We start from the raw sequence: 21,380 nt of genomic DNA, 5'->3' as shown, positions 1-21,380 counted from the left end.
GGCATATTATGGAACACATATTCCTTTTCTGAGGGGAAATATAGGAGAGGGATGAGGATGTAGGTCATGCTCCCTGGCAGATATGATTACCAGGATATCTGGTTTTGTTTAATTCTTTCTTTTCTGTTTCAAGAGATGATTCAATTGGTGGTATGGTAGCACTTATTGGAAAAGAGTTATAATAGAAAAACAAAAGACATGAATACAATTTTTAATAGTAAATTAGCTCTTTTAATTTAAAATATATTATTTGAACTCTTTTTTTTATTGGTACAGAGTTATTATAAACATCCACGAGCTGCTTCTATTTCCATGGTCAACTGGTATGTGAATCTACCCTGGACATCACCTGCTGGTCACCTTTCCTTTCCTTTTGTCTTTTTAAAGAGTACATCTTCTCATCTTATTGGCCTCTAAATGCAGTAGCTTCATGGAATCTTTGACCCTTTCTGTTTCCAACTTGGATGGATTGACCTCTCCTTATTAGGCAACTTGATGGGCCCTCTCTCAGCTCCACCCCAGCTTCCCAGAAACTCTTTTTCTCCCTTTTAAATGCCCCCTATCTGCTGTAATTCAAGAAATCAAAGTTGTTAGCATTGTATGTAAACTAGGAGATGATTCTGGTTGACTGAAACCTTCTTATGAGCAAAGTATATGAGCTTCCATTTCTTAGATCAATGTCTGTAATTTGACAGGTCCAGCCACTCAAACCATCCATATTCAGCTCAATCCCCAATTTATTTATTTATATATAGTGGTCAGTGGTTGTTTGGATGATCTGTAGAGCTCTATATTCGCTGGGTCTCAAGAATTATGATCATTTCAGGCAAGGCGATCTCTGTATGCAGTTTGGCTTCTTAATTTATTTTTAGGTTGGATGTGTGTGTGTGTGTGTGTGTGTGTGTGTGTGTGTGTGTGTGTTAAGCCTGGGCCTCTTGACCTGGGCTGGAAGTGCAAGAGTAGCTACAAAGCTCAATCCTACCCTGATTGACACAGAAACTTTGACCTATTCTATTTCTGACCTCTTGGTCTCTCTTTAGGCAGACGGCTGGCTCTATGCCATATCAGTCTTAGATTTAGTTGGGCCACCTGTTAGGCTGAGCCCTCTGCAACCAAGCCCTCCTGAGCTCAAGGATTCTGCTGGCCTCAGTCTGTCCCGCAGCATATCACAGGCAGGAGATACCATGTCCTGATCTCTATCTATTTTATCAAAATAGGGAACTCCTGTTAAGAAAACTCCCTCCAATAACACAGAGATTGCCATCTATAGCTTGACAGTCCCTTGGGGTTTTGAGATGAAGTGACCAGGGTGGTCTCCCTGAGTCTGAACCTGAGGATCCCAAACTCCTACATCTGAAACTTGATACTTATCCCAGTTAAAGTAACTAGGTCTCATGGGAGAAGCCCTGACTTTGGAGGCTGAGGACCTGCCTCCCTTTCACTTCTGTAAAATGAGATCAGTTGAACTAGAAGATTTTTCAGTTTCCTCCCAGTCCCCATCTCCCACTCTGGGGCCCAACTGCCAGACTCTGGCTAGTTCTATGCTTGCTGTTAAGCAGTCAGCAGGCCAGCAGAGGGAGTCCATGTCACAGAGCTTTGGGCTCTTGGCAAGACTGGGGTCTGGAAAGCAGGACCCTAATGGGCCTTACAGGGATAGAGTGGCTGGATGGGGGGAAGGGGGAGTTTTTAAAATTAAAAAAAATTAAATTAAAATTAAAAAAATTAAAAAAAATAAAAGGCTATTTTTCATGTACTGATGTGCAGCCATAGTAATTTTTTCTCTTTGCCTGGAGGTTGCTGCTCCTTTGGGGTTCTTACCATTTCTTTTTTTTTTTTCATAATTATAACTTTTTATTGACAGAACCCATGCCTGGGTAATTTTTTACAACATTATCCCTTGCACTCACTTCTGTTTCGACTTTTCCCCTCTCTCCCTCCACCCCCTCCCTCAGATGGCAAGCAGTCCTCTACATGTTAAATATCTAACCATTTCTTTGGCTAACTCCTCTATATGAGAGGCAGCCTGGAGGCCTGGGCCTGGGATCAGAAAAGTGGGTTTTGAATTCTGCTACAACTTCCTGGCCGTGGGGCCTGGAGAAGTCCCTTTATCTGTCTGTGCTGCATCAGCTGCGTGGTTTGTGTGTGGAAGCTAAGAAGGGGCCATGTTCATCACAGTCCAAAGGACTGGGGGCAAATTTGAACACCCTTTCCTAAACCATCCATAATCTGGGGTCAGAGGATGATAATAGTATCAACTTACATTGATCTAGTGGACATGAGAATTTACATTTACAGTTAGATCATATATAAAACAGTATACACACACACACACACACACACTTAGACACACGCACACATATGACAGAATCAGAATGATCTATATTAATTTCTCCACAAGCCTGACCAGGGTATAACCATCAGCAAATCACTTAGCATCTAAAAGACTCGGTTTCCTCAGTGCCAACGGCATCTAACACCCAGGCTAAAGTGACATCCTATCAACAGAAATGAGTGTAAGGGACAATGTTGTAAAAATTACCCATGCATATGTTCATATAGTAAAAAAAAATGACATCCTATCAAGCGTCTCATATACCTTAAAACCACAACACAAACATGAGCATTGTTTTTTTTTTCAACAGATAAATACCTTGGAGGAGTTTATCATCAAGTTGTTAGAAAAAGAAGATAATATCAGATGATTAGAATTGAAGACAGGAGTTAATTTGCTAAGATTAGGCTCATATAATTAGGATCCTACACCTGGAGCTTTAAAAAACCTTTGAGGTCATCCGGTTAAACTCCCTCATTTTCTTAATATTGTTCAGTTATTTTAATCACGTCTGGCTGTCCATGATCCCATTAGGGGCTTATTGGCAAAGATATTGGAGTGATTTACTATTATCTTCTCCAGCTCATTTTACAGATTGGGAAACTGAGGCAAAGAGAGTCAGGACAGCTAGTGAGGGTCTGAAGCCAAATCTGAACTCAGGTTTTCTGATTCTGGGCCTAGTCCTCTCTTGCACCATCTAGCTGCCTCCTCAACTCCTCATTTTACAGATAAAGAAACAGATCTAGCGAGGTGAAATGATTTACCCAAACTCATGGAACTCATGGTTTTATCTCCTAGATAAAAGCACCAAGAGTTTCCCAGAAACTCTTAAATTTGATCAGTAAAATAAGAGGTTACTCCTAAATAAATTACTATTGTTATGGTCATCATGATTATTCTTCCCAATATTAGTTGCACTATTCTATACTCTGGGTCTACTGTTTAAGGGAAGAACACTGCTTTTCTAACCTCTGCTTGCTATAGGAAGGGGTTACTGCTGCTGGAAACAACCCTAATTAAAAGACTGGTATTAGTTATTTTAAAGAGCAGATAAATGAATCTGCTGAACACACATCAGCCTTTGAGAAGCCACATTACCATATTTTTTCTTTATGTTAAAATCAAATGAAATGCTGCTCAGGGCTCTGGGGAACTCTGGGAACTCCCATCTCTAGGAGATTCTAAAATAGGCCCCCATTGGATGCAGAGGTGGATCTATCTGGGAGACCCCTAAATGTTTAAGAGCTCATCCAGCAAGGCCCTTAGAGGATTAAATATTAATCCCACATTAATTCCAGAGACCTCCCCTTCTGGAGGCATGAAACGCCAATGATTTCACTGGATCAAACAGGTCTCACTGGAGACGGTTCACTACTGGCTGTCTAGGTACATGCAGCTGCCTCCCTCTTCCCATCAGCCTCCTTCACAGAAAGCAGATAGGAGACAATGACATTCACTATGGCGTCCTTAAAGCACTGCAATAGTCATTAGTGGAACTTAATGGAGGCACAAGGAAATGGGTATGTGTGGAAAAGAATGAGAAGAAGCTCTATTACAGGGAAGAACGGCAAAGCAAATCAGCCTCGTTCCCAGGTTATGTTGTAAAAGCACATTGGCAATGACTAAGACCCCAAATTATGAGCAGTAATAGACTTCTGGGATATTTCCCGTCTCCAGATTTCATTTTTATTGCTTCTGTGTGCTGATAATGGTAGTTCTCAAAGGCTGTGCAGTGAGCCTTTGGGAATTAGGCAATCTCATATTGCTATTGCAGTTTGGGTTCACTTGTCTCCCTCTCCTCCCTATTCCAGTGAAGTTGATTTTTTTCTTTTATTTTTAAAATTTAAGATAATTTCCTGAAAATACTTTTGGGACACATACTCCAAATGATAAAAAAAAGAAAATGAGAATGTCAATCATTTTGAATGGAGTTCCAGCCAGGGAACATACTCTTCTTCTTAAAAGCTGAAGTGGCTTACTATAGCTTCTAGAATCAAATACTCAGCCTGGTTTCACCCTATCTTTCCAGCTTCCTTATATATGTTCTTCTCTGTGAATTCTATAGTTTATTCCCCAGCTTCCTAAACTGTAGTTCTTGACCCCTGAATGGGAGCGTCATGAAATTATGATTTATTATCAGCAAATATTGGATTTGTATATTTATTTTATGTATTTATATACCTGGTTCATATAAACTTTTCTCAGGCAAAAAAAAAAAAAGGATCGTGAGTGGGAAAAGTTTAAGAAGTCCTCAGCCAATACAGACTTTTTGCTCACACACACACACACACACACACACACACACACACACACACCACTTTCTTCCCTTGGCACAGTGTGAATCCTATGCCTACAATATTCTCCTCCTCACTTCTGCCCCTTAGAACTCCTAGTTGACCTTATTGTCATTTTCAAATGGAGATTGTCCTAATCCCCAAATTACTTAGCATGTGTCTGGTACAAAGTAAGTGCTTAATCAATGCTTGTTTTTGCTTTAGTAACAGACTTCACATCTTGGGCCTGTGACCTCCTCAAAGTGAGAGTGTCTTCCAACACAGACAGTAGCCCCTCTGCCCTTCAGTACACAGACTATAGGAATGGTTGTGGCTAAAAAGTCCAAGTGGAGCCAGGTTGGTGAAGAGGTGTGAACTTGACCAGGCTGTTTGTCTCATTATAGACATGCATGCCATCCCAGGAATTGTTCCACTAGGATCATAGAATGTGAGAGCTGAAAGTGCCTGTGGAAATCATTTAGCCCAACTCACTTTGTAGATGGGGGAAGAGCATGACCTGAATCATGCTGACACCTTGGAATAGAGCTCCCCTTCTTAGGATGAAATGAGGATATCACCTGTCACAGGTAGAAGGTGACCCATGAGTTAAAATTGTTATTCCTTTTATGGACAAAGAAGAACTAGAGAACATTAGCAAATGCAAAATACATAATTTTGCATATATTAAATTAAAAAGGTTTTGTACAAACAAAACTAATGCAGCCAAGATTAGAAGGGAAGCAGAAAATCGGGAAAAAATTTTACATCCAAGGACTTTGATAAATGCCTCATTTCTAAAATATATAGAGAATTGACTCAAATTTATAAGGATATAAGCCATTCTACAATTGATAAATGGTCAAAAGATGTGAAAAGACAATTTTCAGATGAAATCAAAGCATTTCTAGTCTATTGAAATGTTCTATATCATTATTGATCACTAGTGATCAGAAAAATGCAAATTAAGACAACTCTGAGGTACCACTTCATACCTCTCACCATTGGCAAAGATGATGGAAAGATGATGATAAATACTGGAGAGGATGTGGGAAAACTGGGGCACTAATGCATCGTTGGTGGAGTTGGGTACTGATCCAACCATTCTGGAGAGCAATTTGGAACTATGCCCAAGGGGCTATCAGGCTGTGTGTCTTTACTAGATCTGTATCCCAAAGGGATCTCAAAGGAGGGAAAGGGACCCACATGTGCAAAAATGTTTGTAGCAGCCTTTTTTGTATTGACAAGGAAGTGGAAACAGAGAGGATGCTCATCAGTTGGAGAATGGCTGAATAAATCCATGAATGTTATGGAATATTATTGTTCTATAAGAAATGATCAGCAGGATGATTTCAGAAAGACCTGGAGAGATTTACAGGAACAGATGCTAAGTGAAGAGAGTAGAATCAAGAGAACTTTGTATTCAGCAACAAGAAGATTATGTGATAATCAATTCTGATGGACATGGCTCTTTTCACAATGAGGTGATTCAGGCCAACTCCAATAGACTTGTGATGGAGAGAGCCATCTGCATCCAGAGGGAGCACTGTGGGCATTGAGTATGGATCACAACATAGCAATTTTACTCTTTTTGTTGTTGTTTGCTTGCTTGTTTCTCTCTCATTTTTTCACTTTTGATCTGATTTTTCTCGTGTAGTATGATAAATGTGAAGATATGTTTAGAAGGATTGCACATGTTTAAACTATATTGCATTGCTTACTGTCTAGGGGAGGGAGTGGGGGGAAAGAAGGGAGAAAAATTTGGAATACAAGATTTTGCAAGAATCAGTATTGAAAGCTATCTTTGCATATACTTTGAAAATAAAAAGCCATTAATTAAAAATATTCCTATCCTGGGGAAGAAGAATTTGGATTCCTTGATTGTGCCAAGTAACATTGACTTGTCTATGCTGACTACCACAAACATACATTTACAGTTAAACATTTATAGAACACTTTTTTTATTTCCAAGAACCTTGGCCATGAGTGTAAGTATGGGCACTAGAACTGGAATAAAATCCTACCCAGATACTTACCAGATAGGTGACCATGAACAAGTCACTTTACCCTAATCCCTCATCTGTAAATTGAAGATAAGGATCGAAGCTAACCTTATTTCCCAGGATTGTCCTGAAGTCAAATGAGATAATGTATGCACAGAACTTTGTAAATTTTAAGGTGCTAGATCAACAGCCATTGTTCCTGATGTTGCTTTATGTAATTATCCCAATAATCCTGTAAGGTAGATACTACCGGTATTATTGAGAGATAGCCTGGTATTATGGAAAGCAAGAGCTGAGTTCCAATCCCACTTCTCACATAATCACCCATGTGATCTTGAGTAATTCACAAGCTTTCTCAGCCCCTGTTTCTTGATTTGTAAAAGAGGACTAATCATGTCTACACTGCTGACTTCAGAGGTTGCTTTGGGAATAAAGCAAGTTTCCAGATGTGGAATTCTGCGCCAGCCTCACAGTCCAGCTCTGTTATTGCCACACTATCTTCATTTATATGTAGCAACAGAGAATTGAGATCCCTTACTCAATATTCCAGAGTTAGCACGGAACAGGATTAGGACTTGCATCTATTGAGCATGCTGCTTTCATATTCAGTGAGTTTCTCCTATCATAAAGCTAAGCTGAGATTCCCTCCAGAGCTTGCCAGCATCAATGAATCCTGGGTCAAAGCTACTTGAACCCGCAACCAGCAGTGGACAAGCATCAATTAATTAATTAAGAAAACAAGATTCTGATCAGTATAGCCTTAAAGGTCAGGAAATAGCCAAGGCAAACAGATGATTTTTTTTCAGGTCCACCATCAAATGGTGGCAGTGGAAGTCTGAGCAGGATATTAACTTTTTCCTCCTTCATGTGGTCTAGACTCCAAACACTACAGATCAGATCTCTTCTTCTGGGTGCTTTATCAAAGCAAACGCTTCTGAGAAATTCTGATCCTGAACCTGTTGCATTTTCCCAAAGAGGAGGGAAGCTGCTCCTTCCAGTTCATTGGGTCCTCCCTTCCTCTCACCCCTAAAAGCATTTCTGAGTTTCCAATAAAGAAACACTGAGAATTAACCAACCTGCCCTGCTTTCATTTTAATATTCTGGGGGTCTGTCATAAACTCTGTGTCTGACCAGATGGAGGAACATCTCTATTGAGGGCAACACTGTTGCCATAGCACCATCTAACAGCTCCATCCAATGAAAATGACAAAATTTTAGAATCCCCTTTGTGGAAATGGATGGATTCTTCCGTAGATGTGCCATAGCACAGGACCCAGAAAAATATCCAGATAGGTGGAGCGAGCCTTCTGAGAACATCAGAAAACAGAGAGGGCAGCGGATGTTCCCAAGATGCCCTGGGAGGGCCGGAGGAGAAGAAGATGCAGTAGGAGGTGTATGGGATTCAGTGTCTATCCTCTCCCTTCCAAGAACATCCTGCAGTCAAAAGGAAGACTCCAGGGAGAGGGGATGCTTACTTTTCCACCACAAGCTGCTAATGCCAGCCCTTCCTTGAGAGTAGTACCTTTCACTTTTGTTTAAAAAGCTTCCCTGAATAGCAGAGTTTGGCCCAGTTATTGCTTCATAAATACTCAGTAGGTTGACTGGTTAATTGAGAGTCACTGTCTATTTACAAACTGGCTCTCTGTGCTGGCCCACAGGGAGTACAAAAGAAGGGGAAGTAGAGTTATGCCCACCAGTAACTCGCCTTGTGACTAATTAGTGTCATGGAAACAAATGGATTTTGTTCAGTAAAAGGAAGCAATCCCTTATTAAATTCTATCTCAGGAAGCTCAAGGATAGCTCAGTTGCCAATACTCCAATTCAGAGAAGCGGACTGATTTATGGATGAGTGATGGCACTTTGATTAAATGTTAAAAAAGGAGAACTGAATCTAAGAGGGAGAGCTAATGTGGTGGATGCAACAAGAAGCACAACTCATAGATATCTCGATAGGCTAGAATGTTGAGCCAAAGACAAGAAAGAAAAAATAAATAGGGGCCTCAGTGTAGAACAGGGAAGCAAGGTTTGATTTTTCACACACACACACACACACACACACACACACACACACACCTGAAGTTTCAGTGGACTAACAAGTCAACATGAGTCACCAGTGTCATATGGAAGGGAAGAAAACCAAAATGAACTTTGGTTTTGTTAATGGAAGTCTAGTGCCCAAGACAAGATACTAATGGTGGTGCCTCTATATTCTGCTCTAGGCAGAACTCACCAGGGAAATAATATTCAGTCCAGTGTGACCCTTTAGGAAGAGTACTGATGAGTTGGGGCAGGCCCAGAAGAAGTGGACCAGGACAGTTATGGTGATTTAAAATAAAGTCACAGAAGACAATCTGAAGGAACTGGTGGCTTCCTTTGTCTAAACCGCTCTGTATCTGTTAGAGGACAAAAAATAGGGGAGGGGGGCAAAGCTACAAAAAATTAGATGGCAACTCTGTCTGGAAAATGCTAAAATAGTGTTTATTTGGACATTTCAGGTAAACACAATTTTCTAAAAACAAAATGAAACCCACATGATGGATGATCAATTCATTTTGGCAAAGGGTGATTGCTTTAAAAATGTGCATAATTTGCTTGTTTCATTTTTCTATTTTTTACTAGGAATCTTTGAACTTTTCTACTGAAATAAATATTGGAACGATTCTTCCCCTTTGGGGAAGATTGGTTTCCCCTCCAAGGCCAGATTTTTCAGAAGATCTATACCATGCATTATTGAAACCCACATAGTTTGTTTTTCATTCCTCACAGGCCTGTCTCTTATGTAAATAGTAAAGATAGTTTTCCTGACTCAGGAAAGGAAATTAAATCAAAGACGGCAAATGGAGAGTCTGCTTAGTCCTCACATCAGACCCAGTACTCTCAATGGACTCCTGTTTTTTGCTATTCTTCCTCTCTAGCTCCCCCCTCTCTCTCCTTCCTTTCCTTCCTTCCTTCTTCCCCTCCCCTTCCCTTCTTTTGCCTTCCCTTTCCTTCCTTCCCTTTCCTTCCTTCCTTCCTTCCTTCCTTCCTTCCTTCCTTCCTTCCTTCCTTCCTTCCTTCCTTCCTTCTTTCCTTCCTTCCTTCCTTCTTTCCTTCCTTCCTTCCCCCTTCCTTCCTTCATCTGTTTTTTTATTCTTTCTTTTTTTTGATTCTTTCTTTCTTTGATTATTTCCTTTCTTCTTTTCTCCCTCCCTCCCTTCCCCTCTTCCCCCTCTTTTCCTTTCATGCACACACACAACACACATAGTTACGTTTGTCTTTCCATAACAACATTCCAATTTTGGCTTAATTCTTCTGGAAAATAATCTAAAATAACTTTGCAGTGATATTCAGGTGCTACATATGGTTTCTGTAAGAGAGGGCAGGTCAATTCTGCAAGTGACCCTAATTTAAATAGTGATTTTTGCACTGATTACCTGTGTGACCTTAGATGTCACTCTCCCTCTTTAGAGCCTCAGTGTCCTCATCTATTAAGTAAAGAAGTTGAACTAGATGGTCTCAGGTTTTTTCAGATGAATTCTATGATTCTATGATCTTATGTATATACAATGAAGTAATGGACAGTCCTTAAGTGGCTAAGAATGTGATGCTCTCCTTTCATGGAGGAAAGATGCAGGGAAAACATTGATTTGGTACCTGGGTGTCAACTTTAGAAACCCAGATGTTTGGCAAATAAAAAACACATGATGAAATTGAGCTTGACATGAGTGACATCTTCCTAATGTTCCAGCTGTTATTGATAGTCTTTGTGGGAGGGAAGGAGGGAGAGGGAGAGAAAGGGAGAGGGACAGAGGGTGAAAGAAAGAGAGGAAGAGAGGGGAGGAGGAAGGCAGTTTAAATTTCACAAACTTCAGAAAAAAAGGAAAATGAAATGAAATGAAAGGAAAACCTGATGTTTCTCCTTGACCAAGTCCCCATCAGTAGGTAATCATCCTTCACTCATCTCTGGGGCTGCTTGGGGCACCAGCAGCAGGGAGCGTTATGACTACAAGATTCATGGCAATTGGCAAAAGTCTCATCATGGGCTTAGAGAAGAGAAATCTCTTGTGAATAGGATGTGGAAATAATATCAGCAAAAAAAGCTGAAAGTTCTATGATTACAAAGACCAAACTTGTCCCTAAAGAAGAGATGAGAAAATATCCCTCCTTTGCAGAGGTGGAGGACTATGGATAGGAATCATGGCATATACTGGAGACTTGATTGATATGTTGCATTTTTTTTTTTTTACTAAATTGTTCCCCTTCCACCCACTTTCTTTTTAATTTTTTTTTGTTACTAGGGAAGACTGGTTGGATTTGGGTGGGGAAGAAAGATATTTAGAAATAAAAGTGAAGTAAAAATAAGTTGTATCAGTAAATAGAATGTTAAAAAGAAATCAGCATGCGATGGGGGCCATGATGTAAATTGCTCTTGCCATTAATAGATGCTTCAGGGCTATAGCTGGTTAGCCCACATCCCCTGGTGGTGATCGTAGGGTATGAGTCAAGTATTTGAGATGTAGTTTCAAGAGAAATGCAAGTAAAGGCCAAGGTAAAGGCCAAGATTGGAGCTTTGGAGAGATGGTGGAGGAAGGAGGGGCTCATCTTATTTTTGCTACTATTAGCAGGAGTTTTCTGGGCCATGCTGGCATTGGATTTTGGGGGACATTGATGTGGGGACCCTCTGAAGACCTCAGGCTTTCACTAATTTCCATGAAGATCCTGAGAGACACAGCCCATCCCAAACATCACAATCTCAACATTCATCCATCAAGAAAGCACCTATATTCTTCTCTCTTGCTTGCAATTCAGAGTGAAGAAGGAACTTGGCACTACAAGAATTCATGACTCCCCCTCCCTCCCCGCCTGGGCAAATGGTGTTGGGACTATCCTAGGGATGATGATGGGAAGGCCTGTGGTCTCAGTTTTATTTTTTATTTTTTCATGTGCCTTTATTTTTGAAATTAATTGCTTATTTTTTGCAAAAAATGTGATGTCATATAATTGAGAGGATTGTAGACTTATAAACATTAATTAGAGGAAATTGAACCTCCAATAGACTTTAAATACTTGAAAGTAGGGGTGAATTGGAGGCAGAAAGATGCTACAGGTAGAAATGATTGTTTCTTTAAGTGTCACACTGTTGATCCCAGGAGAAACCAAATCTTAAGAAGGTTCTACTTCCTATTATGGTGGATGGAACACTGGACTTGAAGTGAGGAGTGCCAGGTTCAAATCCTGGTTCAGATACTACTGTAACTGCGTGGCCACGTTCAAGTCTTGTGCTTTCTTGAAAACCTCAGTTTCTTCATTTCTAAAGTGCAAATGTGGTTCAAAATAACATCTAAGATTCTTTTCCATTCTGAATCGTTGATTCTATGTATGACATTAGAGTTAATGATGGGCATGCAAATTATGGGCATGGGTGTACATATTCCATTTTCTTCTTAACTCCTAAGCAAAGTATTCCCTTAGAAGGGGAGAGAGGGGCAGCTAGGTGGTGCAGTGGATAGAGCACTAGCCCTAAAATTAGGAGGACCTGAGTTCAAACCTGGTCTCAGACACTTAAGACTTCCTAGCTGTGTGACCCTGGGCAAGTCACTTAACCAAAAAAAAAAGAAGTGGGGAGAAGCAATTGACTGCTTTTTCCTTGAGTTTCTCCTCCTTCCTTCTATGACTTGTGTATCTCTTTTGTGATAGGACCTCTGTTTTACTGTGATCTAAAAGCAAGAGCACAGGTTGAGCCTTCATAAAACATTGTTTCAAATCCTGCCTCTGACACCTACAGTTTCATCTTGGCAAATCACTTAACCAATTGGGACCTCAGTTTCTTCATCTGTAAAAAATGAGAAGACTGGACTAGATGATCCCTCATGGCTTTAGATGTATTATCCTGTGGCATAATTCTCAAATATGGTGTCATATTTTTTAAAATCTTTTTTTTCCAATAGTATTTTACCTTTTCAAATATATGCAAAGATAAGTGCTATACTTTTGTGTAAAGTCTAGGCTTATTTGTAAAAGTCACAGAATAGCACTATCTCCTTTATGTAAAGGATTTTCTGGCTTTGTGTCATTCCCTACAAGGCGTTCTGGTGAGATTCTTTAAAAACAGGTCCTGAAATAATACTGAATAATAATATTAATAATTCATATTATTATTATTAAATAATAATAATGCATCTATAACCATGTAATCCCTTTTCTTCTCTATGTTGAATCTTCAGTTTCCTTATTGTACTCTTTTCTATATTTATTTTACAAACACATATTAAGTATTTATTATATGGAAGACACTTTCCTAAGTATTAGAATAGAAAGAAATAATTCTTTAACCCAGTGTTTGTACCCTAAGTCAGGAAGAGAGAATATACAGTGATCCAGTGGAAGTATGATGAATTTGGAGTATGAAAACCTCAGTTCAAATCTAAATGCCACCATTTACTGTAACTGGATAATTATATATTCACTTAGTGCTTGGCAATATCTCTATGAGGTAAGGTATCTATTGGAATGAAAGTTCCTTCTAAGGATGGGTATTTGTTTGTTTGTTTGTTTTTTGCCTTTCTTTGTAATTGCTAAGCTCAGCACCACAATATAACACAGAATATTTAAGCACATGCTTAATACATGACTGTTCATTGATTAACTGATTATTATCCCCATTTCATGATTCTACATTTCAATTTGTCTTCCCCTACAAATAGTTAGGTCCTTTCTTGACAGTAAGGATCACTTTATTTATGTCTTTGTATTCTCCTGGCACCTAGCTTGGCACATAATAGGAAAATAATAAATGCTTGTAGGTTGACTCTTTTACAGATGAGGAACCTGAAGTTGAGAGCAACTGACTTTCTCAGGGTCACACAGGTGGTATTTCTTTCTTAAGAGATTCAAATCCAGTTTTTATTGACTGTGTGATAAACAGATCTGTTAAGTTCTCTGGGCCTCAGTTTCATCAGTAAGAAAAGGAGATATTCTCAAAGACCCCTTTCATCTCTAAAACTATTAGCATTAGACATGAAGTCGAAAAACTAGAGATCTTTCCAATAAGATCAGGGGTAAAGTAAGGATGTCTGCTATTACTACTATTATGCTCTAACTATAAGGCAAGAAAAATGAAATTGAGGGAATAAATATAGACAAGAAACAAAAGCATCAACTTTTGCAAATGATATGCTGGCCTGCTTAGAGAACCCCAGAGTCAAATAAAAAATTAATTGAAACACTAACTTCAGCAAAGTAGTAAGATACATTTTGTTATTATTGATGATGGTTAGTTTTATCTGATTCTTTGTGATCTCCTTTGGGGTTCTATTAGTAAAGATACTGAATTGATTTGACATTTTCTTCTCCATCTAATCCAATAAAAGTTAAGCCCAACCGTTATTCTAGCAAACAATCCTTGTGGAGATGTGACTGGAAACTGCTTCTGTAGATGTTGAAACCCCATGCCTCCTCAATAACCATGGCTCCTAAAGACCTTAACACCGATATCCTTGGCATTGCCAAATGGCATAACATCAGAAGCATATGTAATTTTACCAGTGGAAATTACATGAAAGAAGAGACCCGACCCTCTAGTTTGCCTCTGAACCCTAAAAACCATGAACTTTCCCCAACTGACTCGCTGTTAAAAGCTCCTGCAGGTTTTATATTAGAGTGTGAACTCCTTGATACCAGGGATCATCCCTGCCTATTTGTATCCTCAGTACTTAAAGGCATTGTATATTGTAAGTACCTGATACATGCTTTTTTATTCATTCACTAAAAGAATGAGGAAAAGAGAGATCTACGAATAAAAATGAAGCCCTTACCATGGGCAAAGTAAGTAGAGGGTAAGGGCAGGACTATATCAACAAAAGGACTTTTCTTCAAAACTATCACATTTGACAAAGAGACAAAATCATTACCTACTATCTTCTTCTTGTATAAGAAATTTCAAGATGAATCCTATAATCAAGCATATTTTTTTATCTTCTCTTTTATTGTCTTTAATAGACTTGTAAAATGACCTTTGAATGACATGGAAGTGTTCTAGTGACATGCAATGAAGTCTACCCCTCTCATGAGACCAGAGAAAACTTTTTGGAAAGGCAATGAGGCTGCTAAAGATGGGAGTAGGAGTTAGAGAGAGAGATGGATGAGGGAGTCTATCACAACTCTCTAGCATCACAGCCTCTCAGTTTAGAAGAAAGCTAACTTCAAAAAGAACATGGGTTCAAATTCTAATTCTCTTTCTTATCACCTGGGGGCAAGTCCTCAGCTTCCTCCTCTGTCAAATGAAGAGGATGGTCTTTAGGATCAATCCTAGTTTCAAGTCTATAAACCCATAATCTCGATTAATCGATCATGTTACTTCTGCTTGTAGACCTCCTCCAGGGAAAGAGAACCTTCCATTTTGAAGGCACTCCATGTATATTGGGAAGTTTTTTCCTTACATCAAACTTAAATTTGACTTATTGTATCTTCCACTCAATATTACAGAACATGGAAAATGGCAACCTTCTATAGAGGAGTATTCAGACAGAACGTGTGGGCTTTTTTGTCTTCCTAACAGGACCCACTGGAAATAATTCAGACAAAAATAGGACAGATCCCCTGTGCTTTTCTCTATTCAGTCTTCCTACCATCACTTCATTATTTACATGACTTTTTCTTTCTAGTCTACTAATAAATGGCAGATTTGACAGATGGTCTACACACTTTATTGCAAAAATGACCTAAGGCAAATACAGCATGAACTCTCAATTCCTAGTTACCCTAGCTCAAAAAAAAATGTTATTTTGGCTTAAAGAGATTGCTTTTTTCCCTATTTGTATGATTTCTCATGGAAGCCTGTAGTAAATGATACAATGATTGAAATTCTTCAGAGCTTTTCCTGAATTCCAGGAATGAATTGGTCTTCACTTCCTGTTTATCTGTAAGTCAATTTTCCTCAGTAGCACTTCCTGACTTTCATAGTGTAGCACTATCAAGTTCATCTCTGTTCAGCACCTACCATTCCATTTCCCAGCATGTTTCCCAGATGTAGTTCAAACCAGCCAATGTGGGCAGACTAGACTTGTACTGGGAGCAGGTAATGGCTTGTGCATGTGTTCATAATTCTGACTTGAGGCAAACCACTGACCATCTCAAGATTGTGGGAAGCTGTCAAAGATTAGAGGTGGCCAAGAAGTTGCTGGCCTGTACTAGTTTAGGAAGATTCTTCACCCAGGACTTCCCTATCCCAAAGCCTCAGTTTCTATCTTAATCTTTATAGAATGTTTTACATATAGTTCTTATCTTAAGATATATGAACTTAAAAAAAACTTTTTGATAATCCTTTCAATATAATTGGTTTCTTTTGAAATCCTATACACTTTATTTTATGTATCAAAAATTATTCTGAGAAGCTTCATCAGACTTTTACCAAAGGACTCCCTCCACCTCCCTCCCTTTCCCTCTCCCTCACCCCCTCTCTGTCTGTCTCTCTCTTCCTCTCTTTTTTTCTTTCTCTCTCTCTCCCCCTTTCTCCTTCTTATTTACCTATCTCCCTCATTCTCTCTCTTTTTCTCTCTTCCCTTCTCCCTCTTTTCTTTCTTTTTTCTCTATCTCCCTCCCTCCCTCTCTTTTCTTTTCCTCTCTCTCTTCTTCCTCCCCTTATTCTCTTCTCCCTTTCTCCCTTTTATTTACCTATGTCCCTCCTTTATTCCCTCTCTCCCTCCCCCTTACACACACACACACGAACTATTTGACCACAAGAAACACCTAGTGCCCTAAAAAGTATCAATGCCACAGTGTGTTTTAAACAAGAAATCAGGTCTATAGCTGCTTGAACAGAATCACTGTCTTCTAGGAGTCTGAGCACATTTGCTTGAAAAGGGTCACTCGTCAGTGAGTGAAGGAGGGATATGGAATGGAAGAGAATTAAAAGGTCAAGGGCACCCAAAAACCTACTTGAACTCTCTTTCAGCTGGAATATTTATAAAGGAAGCCAGTGTCCCCAATGATGTATAAAGCAGAATGATGGCATGGGAGATGAATGAATGAATGGAGAGATGACTCTGGTGGTGAGGAGGTGAGCAGAGCATGATGGGTGGTAGTGGAAGCTGACACTCACCTCAGCCTCCTCTGCTGCCTCACTAGGTTGGATGTCTTGGCCCTCAACAGGAGCTCCAGCCAAGGGCTCCTCAGCTTTGGGTTCTGTGGGGGGCACCTCTTCCGACTCAGCCTTTGTTTTATTTATTTTGGGGGTGGTTAGGAGAAAGAGAAAATATGAAAAGTGAACCCAAATCACCAAGGCAAGTTTGGCAGTTAAGGCTACTGAATGGTATCTTCCATCTGACCAACTCTGGCAAATTTTCCAAACTTGCCACCATTGGACTTTATGATACGGCCCTGCTGAGGAAGCTCCCAACTTGCCTGCTGATGCCATTGAGCTTCCATAAATACTCATTTGGTGAACATTGGGCTAACCTCAGAACACGGTACCAAAAAATAGGGCCCCTTTTCTGAGATTTCCCTGAGGGTGATGGACATACATTTCCAGAAATTGCAAGGAAAGTTGCTGTTGGGAAAAACTGCCCTGAGATCTCAGCTCTGAATGACCAAAAGCGAAATGAGTGCTATGGAGGACCAGGTTAGAAGTCCAACGGGAGATACTGAAATAGGTGAAGATGGAATGTCCTCATGGAAAAACAATCTCTCCAACTGAAAACAAGAAATGTTATAGACACTGCTTCATATAAGTAGAACAGTGCACGTGGGACAGGAAAGAGAACCAGATGGGCTGACCCAGGGGTACAGCGCTGGGCTTGGAGTCAGGAAAACCTGAGTTTTGGACCTGCCTCCTACACAATCTCTCTTCAAGGGTCCCTGGGGGAATCACTTGGCCCTAGTAAAATAGGAGACCTCAGAGGATTCTTACAGCATTAATTGATGTCAGTATTAAGTCTCTGTAGAAGAATGGTTTGAAGTGCAGCAAATCAAATGCACGGGCTTACCAAGGGTACCAATTCTAGTGAAATAAAGAGGGATATTTCCTCCCATAAATCCAGGTTCAGAATCCCTGTTCTATAGGTGGCTAGGACTAACTGAGAAGTCAGGGAAACGGTATTCCCCAGCTCTCCGGCCTGTTTGTGTAGAACAGAGGTCCCTGGACATTGTCCACCCCCAATAGAGAGAGTTGTCAGTAGAAGTAGAAGGGAGTAAGAAAGTGCTTCTGTTTCATTTGTCTACAAACCAGAACTACTTACCGAGGTATCGATCGCAGCCTGACTGGCGGGCATGGCGAAGAGAGAAGTGTCCTGAGGCTGGGCATTGGGAAGAAAGGGAGCTCTTAAATCATTGGCATTTTGAACACTCCCCAAGAGAACATTTAAATAATGTCACCTTAATGCTTGTAATTAGAAATCTTCTAAATTTAAATAAAGAAATTGAACTAAAAAATAAAGATTCAGCCACAATCTCTTGTGTTTGCATTGAATATGCATCTGGGTTTGAAGAAATAACAGAATGAGATGAAAGAGATTCCTAAAAATACATCCTCCTCAGCGTCTGTCTGTTGCCAGCCTCATTCTGCATACCTGCTGAGACCCAATTTGGTGCCTTCTGGGATCCAAAATGATGCATCTACTAGACACTAGTGAGGTCCTAGACCCTTGAATTTGATAGGGGCTAACACATTGTATCTGTATCTGTGTCCTGATGCATCTTGGAAATGGGTCAGTGAAACTGACAGCCTTAATAGTCTTGGAGACCCAGAGGGCTCAGGCTGAGTATCCCTTGTCTTCCTCTCTCCTCAAAGCCCAAAACCCCAGCTGAAAAAACACCCTTTCCTTAGTAGTTGTCTTAGTCACAAGAATTAGGTCCAAATTAGGGATTAGATTAGGACTAAATCAGACCCCGACCCCGATCAGATAAAATCTAGAGTATGCATTCAATTCAAGGCAAAATCTAAGAGGGAAATGGATAACCCAGAGATGGTCTAACAAAAGGCCAAAAGATGATGACGGGTCTTGGGTCCATGTCATACAAGGATTCAGTGAGGATGTTTAACTTGGAGAAGTCTCATGGGGAACATGATCTGATCACTATCTTCAGCTTTCTGAATGGTAACAATAGAAGAAATATCAGACCATGTTCATCTTAGCCTCAGAAGGTAGAATTAGGAACAATGGGTCAAAGTCGTAAAAGTGGCAATTTTAGATTTGACATGAAGGAAAACTTTCTCACAGAATTAACCACATATAGAATGGCCTACCTTCAAAGGTAGCTCTTTGGCCCTCATCGGAGGGCTTCAGGAAGAAGACAGCAGACCATGAGATGGGTCTATCATAGGTGGATTTATGTAGGGTCTAAGTTACATTAGATCATGGGTTCCAATTAGGAGTCCATGAATTTGGCTTTTAAGAAAATAAATTAATATTTCAATATAATTGGGCTCTTTTGTGATTTTTGTTCACAGGCAAAGAACATGTTTCTAAATGACCTATCTCCCTCAAAAGGACTGAGCATCCTTGGGTGCTTATGTGGACTCACTCTTTGCCAGTGACAACCATCTGTGCACTTAGTATGAACCAATGAACACTCTGGCAGCATCACTCTCCTGGCATCCTCTTAAACTTAGGGGGCGGGGGAGTAGAATCCTGAGATTGTGGGATAGCCATCAGCCCCACACCAATGGAGCCAGAGTGAGACACTATGGGCACTGGAAACCAAATTGGAGGGAAGAATTCCAGAACTTTGGAATTGGAAAGGACGTCAGCGGACATCTAGCCTGACCCCTACCCGCCAAAGCATCCCCATCACAGTCTTGGCTGATTAGTTGTCATCTGGCCTCTGTTTACTGAGACAGCCCATTCTACTATGTCAGGGGCAGCTCAAATCATTTCTTTCTTGATATTCCACCTAAATTTACTGCTCTGTGATTTGTACCCATGGTTTCTCATTCTGCCTCAAAGACCAAAAAGCCCAAGTCTGATCCCTTTTCCATGAGACATCTAGATCAATATCTTAGGAGCCTTCCTTTCCCTCCCTAAGTTGAGAATATTCCAAGTTAATTGACTCCAGTTACTTCAGCTGATATCCATGTGACATGGAATCAAAGCCCTTCACTTCCCAGTTTCTCACTGTTCTTCCTAAAACATATAGTTCTCTTCTCAGATCTGAGCAGGACAGAGAACAAGGCTCTTCCTTGGATACACTGTAGCTTTCATTCTTACTTTTGGTTTCCGTGCCTCTACATTGAGCTTCAGGACAGATTTCTTCAGAAACTGTGAGTGGCTTCCTCACAAATCTCTTCCCCCCTTTTTTCTCCCATCCCTGGTTAGTCAATAGTAGCCCCAACCCTCCCTTTTGACAGCAGAATCTTGGGAGCCTTGAAGTCTAAGGGATCATTTCATATATTTATTTCCTATTTGGCTTTAAGCAAGTCACAATTTCCCGAGGCCTCCATATTCTTATCTCCAAATGCGGGAGCCAGACTATGTGGCCTCCAAGGACCCATCAAGCTCAAATCGCATAAGTATCATTTATCAACATCTTGACTTGGAGACTCATCTACGCATAGTGCAGTCATTGGAGACCCAGAGTTGCCCTCAAACTCATGTATTTCTTACCTGGGCGAATCCGTTGAAGGTGCCACTGGAAGCCTAAGTGGAAGTGGAGACCAGAACACGTTATTTGTTAAGTCTTCATCGCCCATGTTAACATGCATATAGATTTATGTGTGGACACGGAAAAAACGACATTACATCACCAATGAAACCAAAATGGAGAGAAAGAGGAAAGGCCATGAGCAAGAGAACTCATGAGATGGAGGAAGCCACAAGGGAGCACATCCAATAGGCTGCCAGCAAAAAAAGGTCCGGCACTCTTTCCATTAATTTCTGATGACTATTTCTTGATTCTTAAAGACTCCCTCCCTCAGCAATGGTGGAGTGGCTCAAAGCGGAGAGCTCCCAAGATGAGCCTTGGGGTCTCTCCACCATCAGGCCCTGGCCATCACGGGCTTGGTCATTGTCAGAAGATATTTCCTTGGTTTTTCTAAATGGCAATGTTCTGATTTTACCCAGAGTGAGATTTTGCCAATTTGTGTATGTGTGTGTGTGTGTGTGTGTGTGTGTGTGTGTGTGTATGTTATTGTTGCATTGCTCAACTGTAAAAAGGTTGGTCCTTGAGAGTACCAAATATAACAGTACAAAGACAAAAGCAATGGGAGGAGAACCTGCATTGGATAGGTGGGTTCAAACCCAAGCTCTACACTATCTGAGACCTCTCTAGGTCTCAGTATCCTCCCCTGTCAAAAAAAAAGGACTTAGAGGAGGGGACAGCTATGGTCCTGTTCAGAATCTAAGTCCCCATGAGTCGGGTCTGTTCTGTTCCTGACATGGCAGCTTGGAAGGCAAACACTCAGTCATCTCCACACTCGGTAGCCAGGCCGGAGGCCTAGAGCAGGATCCCCCTGGTCTATATGTGGTCACCCTTTTTTTGGTCAACCTATTTGTATGGTCAGGCTGCACAGAGTTCAGAGGGTGGAGGGTAGTTTGTCAAGGAGGTCAGCAAGGGCTCACTCGGAGAAGGAAGGCAGGGATCATGGACGTGTGGAGAACACGGGGTAACGGAGCCTAGGGGGTCTCGGGCTAGGCTAGGCTACACACCGGGGTAGGTACCTCTTCCTTCTCAGCCTCTACTTCTCGGAACAACACTCCATATCTCCGGTTAGCAATCTCATCTTCAGACAAGTCTGAGTTGTTGTTCTCACTGTCTTTGGGGCTATTTGAACTCTCGGTGCTAGCATTTGGGGAGCTGCCCACG

The 21,380-nt window shown here is 40.7% G+C and overlaps 1 protein-coding gene across 2 annotated transcripts in view; it reads right to left on the bottom strand.

Annotated features, from left to right (window-relative positions):
• AMPH (amphiphysin) overlaps nt 1–21,380 on the bottom strand; it is a 181,015-nt gene that overhangs the window by 9,396 nt on the left and 150,239 nt on the right. Inside the window, exons 15-17 of one of the 2 annotated variants that reach the window (XM_031951921.1) lie at nt 20,183–20,215; nt 17,819–17,875; nt 16,684–16,794 (exon numbers count right to left, since the gene is read on the bottom strand). In XM_031951921.1, coding sequence (XP_031807781.1) covers nt 16,684–16,794; nt 17,819–17,875; nt 20,183–20,215 — 201 coding nt within the window. The remainder of the gene's footprint in view (nt 1–16,683; nt 16,795–17,818; nt 17,876–20,182; nt 20,216–21,380) is intronic. The other variant, XM_031951931.1, reaches the window with a different exon arrangement.

The sequence above is a fragment of the Sarcophilus harrisii genome, chromosome 1 (assembly GCF_902635505.1).
Source record: "Sarcophilus harrisii chromosome 1, mSarHar1.11, whole genome shotgun sequence".
Classification (NCBI taxonomy): Eukaryota; Metazoa; Chordata; class Mammalia; order Dasyuromorphia; family Dasyuridae; genus Sarcophilus; species Sarcophilus harrisii.
This window is presented reverse-complemented; position numbering and strand designations above follow the sequence as displayed.